General features: G+C 53.0%; 1 protein-coding gene and 1 long non-coding RNA gene across 2 annotated transcripts in view; one reads left to right on the forward strand and one right to left on the reverse strand.

The window, feature by feature from the left end:
* The window catches only part of TECR (trans-2,3-enoyl-CoA reductase), a 24,447-nt gene extending 15,564 nt beyond the window's left edge, over positions 1–8,883 (reverse strand). Inside the window, exon 1 of the mRNA XM_004715481.2 lies at positions 8,782–8,883. Coding sequence (XP_004715538.1) covers positions 8,782–8,796 — 15 coding nt within the window. The 5' untranslated portion in view covers positions 8,797–8,883. The remainder of the gene's footprint in view (positions 1–8,781) is intronic.
* LOC123521642 overlaps positions 1–11,795 on the forward strand; it is a 22,979-nt gene extending 11,184 nt beyond the window's left edge. Inside the window, exon 3 of the long non-coding RNA XR_006680031.1 lies at positions 11,282–11,795. This is a non-coding gene — a long non-coding RNA (uncharacterized LOC123521642). The remainder of the gene's footprint in view (positions 1–11,281) is intronic.
* The last annotated feature ends 1,266 nt before the right edge of the window (positions 11,796–13,061 follow it).

The following is a 13,061-nucleotide window of genomic DNA, read 5'->3' on the forward strand; positions in this document are numbered from 1 at the left end:
CGGGGGGGGGCGCCCTTCTCCTGGCACAAAGCCCAAATCCGATCCCAGCCCACTAATGAGCTGAGACACTCACTGTTGCAAACACTAGAAAGTGAGAGCCTGCCAGGAACTACAAACACACTGCCCTCCAAAAGTTAACACATTTCGGCAAAAACAACAACAACAAAGGGCTTTCTTTGCCCTTGGGATAAAGTCCTTCCTGAGGGGCCCTTTGTCATTCACTCGGTGTCTCCCAGTGCAGACACCCTGCTGCCTCAGCACACAGCATGCCCCAAGCCTGGACCACAGCCTGTCCACCTAAGACCTGGTCCTTCAGGCCCAAGTGAAGAGGCAGGCAGAGGCTGCGGTGTGCTCATCGGAGCCCGTGGCCTACAACCAGCAGAGAGAAAAAGGAGCAGGTGGAGGAGTGATGGGTGAGAGAGCGACTATGGGAGGCCCCAGGCAGAACTGCTGGATGTGTGACAAAGGTGGCCTCAGTGCTCAGCTCAAGGATCCAGGGTGGCCCCAGGGCTCATGGTCAAAGGACAGAGCCCCCAGGCAAGGGGAGGGGCGCGGGGGCAAAGGAAGCCAATACTTCAGAAGGAAGCCAATACTTCAGAAGGAAGCCAGTGAAGCAGCAGGGGGCAGATGAGAGCAGGAAGTTTCTGGGGGAAAGGTGAGGCAGGGAAACGCTTACTGCGGTGGTAATTTGCCATCAGTTGGCTGCGGCGTGATGGCCTTGTGTTTGGGAGAGCCAGCCAGCCCCAGTGCTGCACCTTTCTCCTCCTAATCCTTCATCCCTCTGACCCCAGTGTTGCAGCCACCACGGAGCAGCCCCATTCATGGAGGGTTCCCAACCGTACTCTTCCCCAGACATGCGCCCTTTTCTAGTGATGGGCCTCATCTTGACGACGTGCCCTAGGCAAGCATGAGCCAGTGTCTCCCCATGCTCGTCACTAAGGAGGAAAGCAAATGAAGCTACCACGCATTTCATGGACTGAGATCCACAACCACCCAGAGAGCCAAAGCCGCACTGCACTGGGCAAATCTGCCACAAAAGGAAAACGCTAAGTCCTTGCAGCTGACACTGAAAACGAGCCTCTGGCTGCTGCAGCGTGAGGGGGGCTGTCAGGAGTAGGGGGTGGGGGGTGGGGAGTCGGGGGTTCTGAGTGAGGTGGCTGTGACATGCAACAGATGATCCTTAGGGCTGCAAACACCCTGCTCCTGGGATGGGTCTTCAGCTCAGACAGTGAAAGAGTGGTCCCTGAGAGCACCTTGTCCAGAACGGTCACACCACAAAGCAACTTCCAAGCGGGCTGACACTTTATCATGATGGGCACCGTGTTCTGGCACTTGGACTAGCAGGAGTCCCCTCGGGGAGCCTGCTGGGCCCTGCTCAGTGATGCGAACACGCTGGAAGCCTTCACAGTGGGCCCCTGGCAGCCAGCTCAGGCAGTCCCGACCCACAGAAGAGCCTCTCCTCCTCCTCTGCCCAGAGGTCTCCGGAGTCAGTGCCCTGTGGGGGCTTCACAGAGAACACAAAAGCTCAAGCAGGTCCAGTCCCTCCTGAGGGTGACCCAGCAGCCTCCCGGGCCCCATCCTCCAGCCCCCACCACTCAACTGCTTCTTGGCACTGGGCCACGTGGGGACACCCACAGGGACACCCACCATGAGCCTCCGGGAATCCTGGCTCTGCTGTGTGACCCTGGCATGGGGCTCAGCTTTTCTGGGCCTCAGGGTTTTCAGCGGCACATGCTGTATCGATCCCCTATGTTCATTATGAGAAGCAGAGGACTAACAGATAAGACCCGCTGAGGACATCGTCGGGGCCTTAGCCTCTTTATATGCTCTACTGCTCAGGCAAGGCTCTCCAAGTTCTCAATTGGCACCAGTACTATCAGCAAGAGGTTTTTAAGACCCAGCCTGAACTTGACCAACCAGCCCCAGGTCCCAGCCTCTCTTACACTGCCAGGCCTGTCTGGGAAAGTGCAGGGGCCTCAGCCCAACCCCATGTACTGCCCACTCAGGACTGCCAAAACCCCTCTCCATTTGCCTCAGGTACCACAGAGACTCTGCTGGGCTCGGGGGTCAGCTGAAGCAGCTCCCCACAACCACCTGTGCATACCCACAACCACCACAGGCTGGGGCAGACACTTGGCTCCCCGCTGCTCCCCGCTACCCCACCCCATCCCACCCCACCCACCTCCATTGTGTCCAGAGGCTAGTCCGGCAGCACGGGCTTAGAAGAGGTCCGCCATCATGCTGAGCCTGGCTCTGAGCTGAGCGCTGCCCAATCATATTTCCCTGTAACGCTTGGCGGAACAATAACCTTCCTGGAGGAACCCTGCGAGGTGGGGGTTCCGCCCAGTCAATGTGCATGAGGCTGGGGAGCGGGAAGGGCCTGATGTGCAGTGTGCGCCAATGACCAAGGTGTAAATACTCCCACCGTGGAGAAGGAGTGGAGAAGATATGCACCCTTGCCCTCCCTATTGTATGGATGAGGAAACTGGCTCAGAGATTAAGACACTTGCCCGTGAGCGTCACGGCAGGCACGGGGCAGTCAGGCTCAGAGCAGGGCACTAGACTCCAAAGCCCACAGCAGGCTTTGCCGTCTTCCCAGGGTGGTTGTTCGGCGCCTTCAGGCTGGTTCCAACTCACTGCAGCCCAGGTGCGAGGACACACCACCATGGCCACCATCACTGCCGTGTCTGAGCCTACGGCTGCAGTCACTGTGTCCACCATCTTGTTGAAGGTCTTCTTAGGCAGGAGTATCAATTGATTACAAATGTCACCCAACGCAAGGGGTCCAGCTGTGTGGCCTGGGACAGCCCTGCCACTCTGGGGAGGCTGTAGTGCCTCAGCTACCAAGTGCAGACTGTGTTGTTTTTTTCTAGTTGTGGTTCGGATGGGAATTTGCAGAGCAGACTAGCTTCCCATTGAACCATTTACACCGTTCATGCACGGCACTGGGCGCGATCCCCTCAGCATGACAGCACTCTTCCCACGTCCCTTCCCGGGCTCCCCAGCTCCATTCACCATTCCTTCCTGCCCCTCTGCCTCCTGAGCTTCATTTTGTGCCGAAGTTAAGCCAGAGGATTGGGGGGGTCTGAGACTGTCAGGGTCCGCGGGGGGCGGAGAGTGGCTACAGAGCAGGGCTGCAAAGCCACAGGAGGGGCACCTGGAAAGCGGGAGGAGTGACCAGCGCCCCTCACAGAAAGAAGCCTGTGGGGTGTGAAAAGCCTGCCATCCTCCCCACCACCACCCCAGGCTCTTGGTCTGACCAGTCTTTACAGTTCACCCTTTGGGTGGCTCCCCATTAAATTCTCACCTCCCAAAGCGCTGCAGGCAGCCCAGCCCATCTGAGCAGGGGGAACCCCCTTAGCCAGCAGCCCCACTGACCCACACACCTGCGCAGCCCCACTCTCAGGGATGCTATTGGGGGGGCGGGGAGGGCAGGGACTGATGAAACCCAGAGCTAGACACACCCAAGCCAAGGCCCAGCCCAGCAGGGGCCCAGCTCTGTGACCTCAGGCAACTTCTCTGAGCCTGTTTCCCCATCTGTACAGTCTGCGTAACAACTGCTGGGGCAAGCACTCACACCACTCACCAGCCACTGCCTTGGCTCTGGGGCGTCCTGGTCTAGAGCCCACCTCACAGCATGTGTGGAAGGACCCTCAAATGCAAAGCCAAACCCTGTGCTATCCAGCCGAGGCCGGCTCACAGTGACCCTTTAGGACAGGGCAGACTGCCCCTGTGGGTTTCCAAGACTGCACAGCTTTATGGGAGCAGACAGCCTCATGGTTTGCCCACAGAGTGGCTGGTGGTTTCCAACTCCTGCCTTTGTGGTTGGCAGCCCAACGCCTAATCCACTGTGCACCAGGGCTCCTGTGGAAGGACCCAATCCCTGTTCCCTGGCACTGTTATGTTGGAGCCTTGATGGCACAGGGGTGAAGCACTCCTCTGCTAACTGCAAGGTGGGCAGTCCAGACCCACTGGCCCCTCGGCAGCAGTGAAAGTCTGCTTCCCTAACAACTACAGCCTTGGAGACCCTGTGGGGCACTTCTGCTCTGTCCAACAGGGTCGCTCTGAGACAGGAGCGGCTGGAGAGCAGTGGCCTGGTTATTCATCACGGTTATTATCATTCAGCAATCACAGCAAAAGCGGCTTAAGGAAAAAGGTCCCATCCTGTCTATAAGGCAAACTCACGCTCCCCGCATTTGGGGGAAGGCTGCCCGAGGCAGGGGCAGAAGAGAGCAGGAGGAAGAGCACTGGCAGGCCCACCACCTTGAACACAGCACTGGCAAACAACCCCAATTTACCCTGCAGAACTGGCCTCAATGCCCTAGAAGCCCTGGCTATCCCTCACCTCTTACCAACAGACACCTGACTTCAGCTGAAAGAACAGCAAACAGAAGTAGACACTGATGATCCCACTTCTCAGATTTTCCTAATTTACTACACACACACACACACACACACACACAGTTTGAAAATGAAACAGATGTAGCTTCTCTCTTCCCCTCCCCCTCAGGGCAAGGGCTCCTCTGACCTTTTGTTACAATTGATCCATTTACTGTGCATGTATCCATCCAGAAACAGGTCTGAAAAGTCTCACTTGATACACTAATGCACTGTTTGTTGTTTGTCTGCTTCTTGCCGGCTGGATAAATCGAAGCAGCCCTGTTGGCTAAGCTCCGCAAAAAAAAAACAACACTGCCCTCAGTTCTATTCTGACTCATGGCAACCCTATAGGACAGAGACCTGGTCCCAGTGGGTTTCTGAGACTGTAAATCTTTGTAGTAGAGAGTCTCACTGCTAACCACAAGGTCAGAGGTCCCCACCTACCAGCTGCTCTACTCAAGAAAGATGAGGCTGTCTGCTCCTGCACAGGTTAACAAGCTCAGAGACCCCGAATAGGTTCCCTAGGTGTGGAACTCAACTCCTTGGCAGTGGGTTGGTTTGGGGACAAATCAAACTCGGTCTTCCCCCAATGGTGGAATTATATACAAGGGTTCCAACGGGTGACCCAGAGTTAACCTGCAGCCAGACAAATCAAACTCGGTCTTCCCCCAATGGTGGAATTATATCCAAGGGTTTCAACAGGTGACCCAGAGTTAACCTGTAGCACCGCCCCTTTTCCCGAGCAACTTCAAAACCAAGAAACCACCCCCATGCCATGGAGGCCACACCCTGCGTTACAGAGTAGAATTGAACACCGGAACCCTGTTCTCTTGGCTGAAATCTTTACAGACTGCCAGGTCTTTCCTCCGCAGTGCCAATGGGTGGCTTTCAAACTTCCACAACCCAATTGCGCCACTCAGGGACCTAGCAACCTCACAGGTGGGCTTCAATACTGATCTTTGCTTTCACAAGTAGATAGACTAGCCTAGCCGTCAAGGAGCACCCACAGGGTGGTGACCTGTTAAGCCAGGTCAGCAATTTTGCACTGGGCTGCACAACTGTTTGGCCTCAGAGGTAACGTGCCTCTGCTGGTCCTACTTTCTCCTTAAAGTTCCCGACTGCCCCGTTTGTGGCTGCCAGAGACAGCCTCCTGTTTATAGCTCGAGCTGCAGAACTTTCACACGTGCAGCCTATGAAGACAGCACCAGGCAGGAGCTTGTCTAGGGCCTAGGGCCAGGTACTACATTGGTCCAGGACAGTGGTTCTCAACGTTCCTAATGCTGTGACCCTTTCATACAGATCATGTTGTGGTGAGCCCCCCACCCTCCCAACCATAAGATTGTTTTCGTTGCTACTTCATAACTGTAATTTTACCACTGTGATGAATCGGGCGACCCCTGTGAAAGAGTCGTTCGACCCCCAAAGGGGTCACAACCCCACAGGTTGAGAACCGCTGGTCTAGGACAACTGACCAGAGGGGCACTCATAGGACTACCCTGGCCTCGCCTTAGGGTCCTGGGCTGGGGGAAGGGAAGGAGAATGGGCAGTGAGCTGAGCGCTCAAGGAAGGTGACCCCAGTTACGGCCCTTCTCTGAGTTGACAAGGTGGCAGTAGCTGTTTTTCCAGTTGCTACTGGGATCTTGAGTCTCACCTGTGGTGGCAAAACAGCAATTAAAACAAAAAACAAAAATACGTCCTGCTTGGATCTGTACAGAATACTAAGCAGTTCTCTGGCTGACCTTGCTCTAACCCGAGACCCTCTTAAAGCCTGCTCCGGAGCCTTCCAAGGAGCCGGCTTTGGGCAAGGCCCCAAGGTGACTGCTCTAGCAGCTTCTGCCAAGGGTGCAGGGCACCTTTTCCTTGCAGACCACAGAGCTGAGGCTGGCTGTGATATGAAACTGTTATTGAGGCAGCGGCAAATCTGTCCACCTGCTAGAGGGCATCAGCCCGCAGCCTGACACTCATTGGTCGTGTCAAACCTGCCCCTGCCAAGCCCGCCCCTGCCTGAGCATCACTTGCAAACTGGGCTTTCGAATGGCCAATGTCTCTCCCCAAGGTCAAAAGAAGTCTTCTGAGGGATCAGCCACTGAAAGGCCTAGGGGTTACAATTCAACTCTGACCCACATGAGGGGGCCCTGGGCAGGAGTCAGCCCAGCTGGCTTTGCCTCTCAGTGGGGTGGGCTAGGGGCCTGGTAGGAGGTGGAAACTGATGTAGTCCCCAAAAGTAATGTGTCTGTTGATGGGACTCATAGACACATCTTTGCTGAAAGGTAAATTACAGGAGCTCACGAGCGCCGTGGCCGCTTTCTTCATCTGCAGTGACCTCTTTGCAGTCAACACTGTTCCACTTGCAGTTAGCTGTGGGACCAGAGCTCTCCTACAAAAACTCTGTGTATATCACCTTAGTGGGGAAGGGTCTTCCACCCCCACCCCACCCCCATTGCTAGTAGAAAATGAGAACAATGAAAAACCCAGCAAAAATGACCAGTTCTGTTTTTTTCCCTCTAAGAGCACTCTGAACAGAGGATTTGAAAGCCCCCTTCTCTGGCAGGTGGGAAGGAGTTTGAATAAGACAGAGCATGTTCCTCAATTCACGTCACTGGCACCGGGGTTGTCCCCAACATCTGAGAACTGTGTCATCCATACACACACCCTTCCCCCAAAGTGTCTTCGGGGACCTCCTGAATTTGTCTGATTACCAGAGCTAAGCTAACATCATTTTGCAACATTCTATCCTGCAGCTTTCAAACTCAGCTTGGCTGTTCTTTTGCAGATTGCGACACAGAGGGTTTGACTACAACCCAAAAACTTTAAAATCATACAGTTGAGTCAGACAAGGGAGGTTGTTTTATTTCATCTTACCCCCTCATTCTCGATAAATGCCACCAAGTTGATTCCAAATCATCAAGACCATCCAGGACAGGGTAGAACTGCGCCATGGATTTCTGAGGCTAACTCTTTAGGGGAGTGGAAAGCCTCATCTTTCTCCCTCAGAGCAGCTGGTGGTTTTAAACTGCTGACCTGGGGGTTCGCAGCCCAGTGCATAACCACTATGCCACCAGGGCTCCTTCATTCCTGACGGCATCTCAAAAATCAAGATTGGAAGGTTAAAGGATTCTGGATAATTAGTGAACATCCATAGTAGTGATAAAGGGGGGCATGAAAGAAGCAGTATTCAACTTGTGAATAAAACCAAGAAACCGCTCCACCCACCCCAAATTTCTTTTGAGGGCAGGCAAGGTGCAGTGGCCAGGAAGTTGGGACTCTCAGCTCAAACTCCCTGCCCGGGAGTCGATCCTGACTCACAGCGACCCTATAAGCCGGAGCAGAACGAGCCCTGTGGGGTTTTGAGACTAATTCTTTACAGGAATGGAAAGCCTCCTCTCTCTCCAGCTTGCACTCTCCATTGGGGAAGTCCTTTGTTCTAAGGGGCCTATGGGCAAGTGACTAGTCATCCGTCTAGGGCTACTTCTTCTTGAACTACCTGTAAAAAATGGGCATCACCATGATGATGATACCGATGAGATGAAAGTGCAAGAGAGGTAACAGAACCTCCACGAGCACGAGAAGCCCTTGATCGATTATTATTATGAAGTATTCTGACTAATAATAAATTCCCTTGAAAGTCTCTAATAGTCAAAGGATCCCTAGGTTGTTGACATTATATTATCGAGGTCCTTAAGGGCATATTGAAGAAGTTCCATTTTAAAAGGGAGGAGGAGGGATCCAAGTCTGCAGTCCAAAGACACGCGCTTCAGGAGTGTCTGTGGGCGTGAGATTTCTCGGTGGCTCGCAGGGCTTGGCTAAGATGATCGCTTAGATTATCCAGCACGCGGAGATCGACTTTGCTGTACCTCACCTCCCTCGCCGCCTTGGTAGCCCCAGGAAGGGCTCCAAAGATCGCGTAAGGACAGCCGATTGCAAAGTCCTAGTGAAGTCACGACCCGACTCGGGGAGATGGCCTGGTGCAGGGTTTGTGGCAAGACTCCCTCGAATCAAGAGCAAAGGTCCACCTCCTCCGCCAAAGCCCGCGGGAACTGCAAGGAATCTACACGCTCCCCAGGCCCTACCAAAACCACACTCACTGCTACCGAGTCAATACTGACTCCGAGCGACCCGATTGTGAGCTTACGAGACTGTTTACGCGAGCTCCGAGCTTCTGCCCCCCAGGCCCTACAGAGACCCAATAAACCCAAACCCCCAAAACAGCCTGGGTTGCAGAATTATAAATACCTCTCCCGCACACGCGCACTGGGATTTACGGGTGGCCCTCGGAGCCGAGCGCGCCCGTTGCGCCTGCGCCGTCCGCCACTACCCGGACAACCAGAGGGGACCCCGTGGTTGTGCGAAGAGAGAATAGTCTTCGGTAGTGGCGCAGCCCCCGTGGCCTAGTTTACTTACCTCATAGTGTTTCATGGCTCCCTCACACAGTGGCTGCTACTGCGGCCTCTTACCGATGCGCCACACAAGCCCTCTTGCGCCCGCGACCGCGGGGCGACACTAACTACGGCTCCGGTCCGCCCCGCCCCTCCCTGCCGCGCGCTCCCCACCGGCCAATCAGCAAGCGGGTCGCCCACCTACGTCCCCGCCCCGGAAGCCAGACCAACCTAGGACCAACCGCTGGTGCCAAGGGGCTGGCCAATCATCGTGTGGGACCCACCGAGAGGGCGGAGCACTAACAATCATGGGCGGAAACAGGGGCTTGGCCACCCACCAATCAAAACAACGACCTCCGCGCCGAGCGCCCCCTTGACCCCGCCTCTTGGTGGCATCGCTGTGGAAACAAGGGAAGCGGCGGTTACTGCAAGGCAGGGAGCGGGAGCAAGAAGTTGAGTGACGGGGAAGGCAGTCTTCACCAGGCGAGATGTGCGGCCCCTTGAATACCGGCCCCGGGGTGCCAGGGAGCAGCGACTAGAAGAGGATAGTGGGCTCGGGGAGCAGGCTGAGGTAGCTAAACCTCTCCCCATTGGAAGGGACCCCATTTGACATGAATGGAGTGGAAGCAAAGGAGAAACGGGAAACGGGAAAAACCCTCCTGGGACCCGCTAACCAACAACCTGGTCCCGGCCCCTCTAGAGGTCTTTCCCGCCCTTGTCAATAAAAGTCCCCTATCCCCCTTTGCTGGACGCTATGGGCAGGGGACCCACCTTTGTACCCACCTGCTCTCTCCAATGTGGTCCCACTGGGCACCTGTGGATATTAAACCCTTGAAATGTGCGTGGCCAACCTGAATTAGCTCTGTGCTAAAATATTTCTCGATGATTCCAAGAAAGAAATTCCTTCTCTGGCTTTTAAAATATTGTTGGTGGTTTTTCTTCCTTACTCTTTATTTTTAATCTTTGTATTATTATTTTCTTCTTTCGGGTTCATTTTGTTTTCGTGGTTTATTATGTTAGATCTCCCAGGTGAGGAAGCACAGAAGGATTGGATGCATAGACAATAACTAATGCAATGGTTTATTGGAGGGGAGGGGAGCAATCAGTGGGTGCGGGATGGGGGAGGGAGCATTAGAGCTGATTGTGATGAGATATATACATACATATATATATAACTCTTTTTAGAAGAGGTTTAAATATGGAAGTGTATGATATGTGAATGTTATATCAAGAAACCCAACTTGACCTGTGGTTACCACGGGTGAAGAAGGAAGAGTACTTGCTTAAGGGCCACTGGGTTCATTTTAATGGTGGTGGAACCGTTTGGAGAGGGATATTAAGAATAGTTGCACAACACAAAAAGTATAATCAATAGCACTGAATTATACATGTAGAAGTTGTTGAATTGGTGAATGTTTTGTGTATCTTTTTGCCAAAATTTAAAAAAATACACATGTAACAGTGACTATAGGGGGAAAGAAAATGTTCCAAAATTGATTGGCTAGACCAGAGGATGTACACTAGTACAGATAGGAACTGGAAACACAGGGATTCCAGGGCGGATGATCCCTTCAGGACCAGTGGTGTGAGTGGAGATACTGGGAGGGTAGAGGGACGGTGGGTTGGAAAGGGGGAACCGATTACAAGGATCTACATGTGATCTCCTCCCTGGGGGGATAGATAACAGAAAAGTGGGTGAAGGGAGACGCTGGACAGGGCAAGATATGACAAAATAATAATTTATAAATTATCAAGGGTTCATGAGGGAGCGGGGAGCAGGGAGAAAGGGGTAAAAATGAGGAGCTGATACCAGGGGCTTAAGTGGAGAGCAAATGTTTTGAGAATGATGAGGGCAATGAATGTACAGATGTGCTTTACACCATTGATGTATGTATGGATTGTGATAAGAGTTGTATGAGCCCCTAATAAAACGAATTGTCAAAAAAGAATGTAAAACATCTTATAACTTTCTATGCTGATTACACTTTGAAATGATAAAATATTTTGGGTGGGCCTCACTCAGAGCCATCAAGTGGATGCCGACTCCTTGTGACCCTACAGGACAGGGTAGAACTGCACCTGTGAGTTTCTAAGACTGTAACTATTGACAAGAGTAGAAAGCCCCATCTTTCTCCTGAGGAGCCTCTGGTGGTTTTGAACGGCTGATCTTGGGGATCAAAGTCCAACACATAACCACTCTGCCTACCAGGGCTCCTCAGATCGGCCTAGAATCTATTATTGAAACCGATTCGCCCTTTTCTTTTGCTTTTTTAATGTGCCAACTAGAATTGAACATCGCAGCCACGGCTCACATTTGTGACTGGCATTTGAGCCTTGCACGCTATCCTTAGTGGACAGGGCTGGTCTGGAGTCTCCAATAGGAATGTATTCACCCCCCTAACTGTGCTGTCACGAGTGAGCACACTCGGGGAGGTCTGGGGCCCACCACACACACATCCAGGGCCAGTGAGGTGGAGGACTAGGCAGCTGCTAACATACTCCCTCACCTTCTCTCCTCATTCCAGATCCTGCCCCTGGGCCTCAGGGCCTGCACCTTCGCTCCCAGGGACAGCTGCTACTGGACTATCTCCTATTGAACCCCTCAGACCCAGAGGCCTGACATCAGGGAATCGGGGAGAAGTCCCCCAGACAGGTAGAGCTATCGCTGATTCACAGGGGAGCAGGGCGAGCCCAGAGTGAGTCATCCCCTGGTACTGAGTCATCTAGGCTTGGCTCTGGAAACTTCTAAAGCAGTTGCCTTTAGGAAGCTTTGTCTCAGTATTTTTCCACTCGACTGAAGGTTGTTGGTTCAAACCCACCCAAGGGTGCTGTGGAAGAAAGGCTGGGGTGCTGTGGAAGAAAGGCTGGCTTCCATGAAGAATTCTGTGAAGCTCTGTTCTGTAACATAAGGGGCTTCTATGAGGTGGAATCAACTCCGACACAGGTTTTAGATTCCAAGTAAAGGAAAGCAAGATCTTATAGCTGTCAGAAATTCAAGACCTTGTTAGCAAAGTAAAACAAGGGAACCCATAAAGGTGTTTCATAACTGGACTTTTGAAAGCACAGTTTCTTTTTTCTGTGTGGACACGCCTCACTCCCTGGGGGGCTTCATTCACTCACAGGCCACAAGTTCTCCTCCTGTATTGAATTATAATCTTCAATTCACTCATAGGACATAAGATATAATCCTAAATTGAAATGTCAAATGGTGAGTGCCTTGTTGAGGAGATGGGAGGGCTGAACCTCTAAAATCTAGTCATGTCTTGCTGCCTGGCCAATTTGTCAATTTGCAGTTTGTCCACTTCCATTTTCTCAGATGTGGTGAGTAGCGAGACTGCAGTGTCTCTGGGTTCCAGCTGCGTATGATAATCTGGTGACCCACCCGAATCAGTATCATTTTTGGAGCGCTTCCACACGTATTGTGACAGACTAGATTTTGCAACCGCCTTTTGAGACTGCTTCTTTGTGCCCCATAGTGACTATATCAGGCCCCAAACCATTGCCTTGTGCCAGCCGGGGCCTGAAAATCGATTGATCCCACTCACCACCAGGCAGGCTCCAGAACCCCCAAGCGCACAAGTCCTCTCTGTCTGAGGTCCTCCTTGCCTCATCTGACCTTCAGTTGCCCGGCTATTTGCAGACATCAAATCCACTCTCGGCAGGAAGACTGATCATTTTGTTGAAGCCATGCACAGCCCTGTATGGGCCAGTCTGGGAGGACAGCGAGCTTCTGCTTGCCTCCGAGGCTGACTCATAATGGGGACCGGTAGATGGGTGAGTGTGAGCCAAGCCAACCTTTATCCAGTCCCTCGGGAGTGGTTCCAAAGAGGAAATCCCAGGGAGGGCTCGGCCGTGGCCATTTGGAGGAGACCAGCGGCCATTTGGACGCTGCCTATCTGGCATGTTGGAGAGTGAGTCTGCCTGTCCCTATTGTAGTTCCCGCCTGCAAGTTAGGTAGGAGCTTGACTTTCCTGAAACTCAGCTTGGCTTGTGTCTGGGGTGTGGGATGGATCCTGTCCAGAGCAGTGTGAGGGGAGGGGCCAGGCCCGACAAGCTGGGGCTGGCTAGCCAATTTCTGCTACATCAGGAGCCTGGACGAGAGGGTTTCCGAGCCCTGTTCTGTCTTGTCTGGTTTTGAAGTCCAAAACCAAAACTGAAATCCAAGGCGATCGAGTCAGTCTCCCCCGAAAAACCCAAACTCACCTCCATCACGTTAGTGAGGGCTCAGAGAGATATAGCAACCCTAAGAACAGGGTAGAGCAGGTCCTATGGGCTTCTGAAACTAACTTTGTAAAAATCATTTTA

The sequence above is a fragment of the Echinops telfairi genome, unplaced genomic scaffold (assembly GCF_000313985.2).
Source record: "Echinops telfairi isolate 266 unplaced genomic scaffold, ASM31398v2 ScPeMD7_30;HRSCAF=105, whole genome shotgun sequence".
NCBI classification, from domain to species: domain Eukaryota; kingdom Metazoa; phylum Chordata; class Mammalia; order Afrosoricida; family Tenrecidae; genus Echinops; species Echinops telfairi.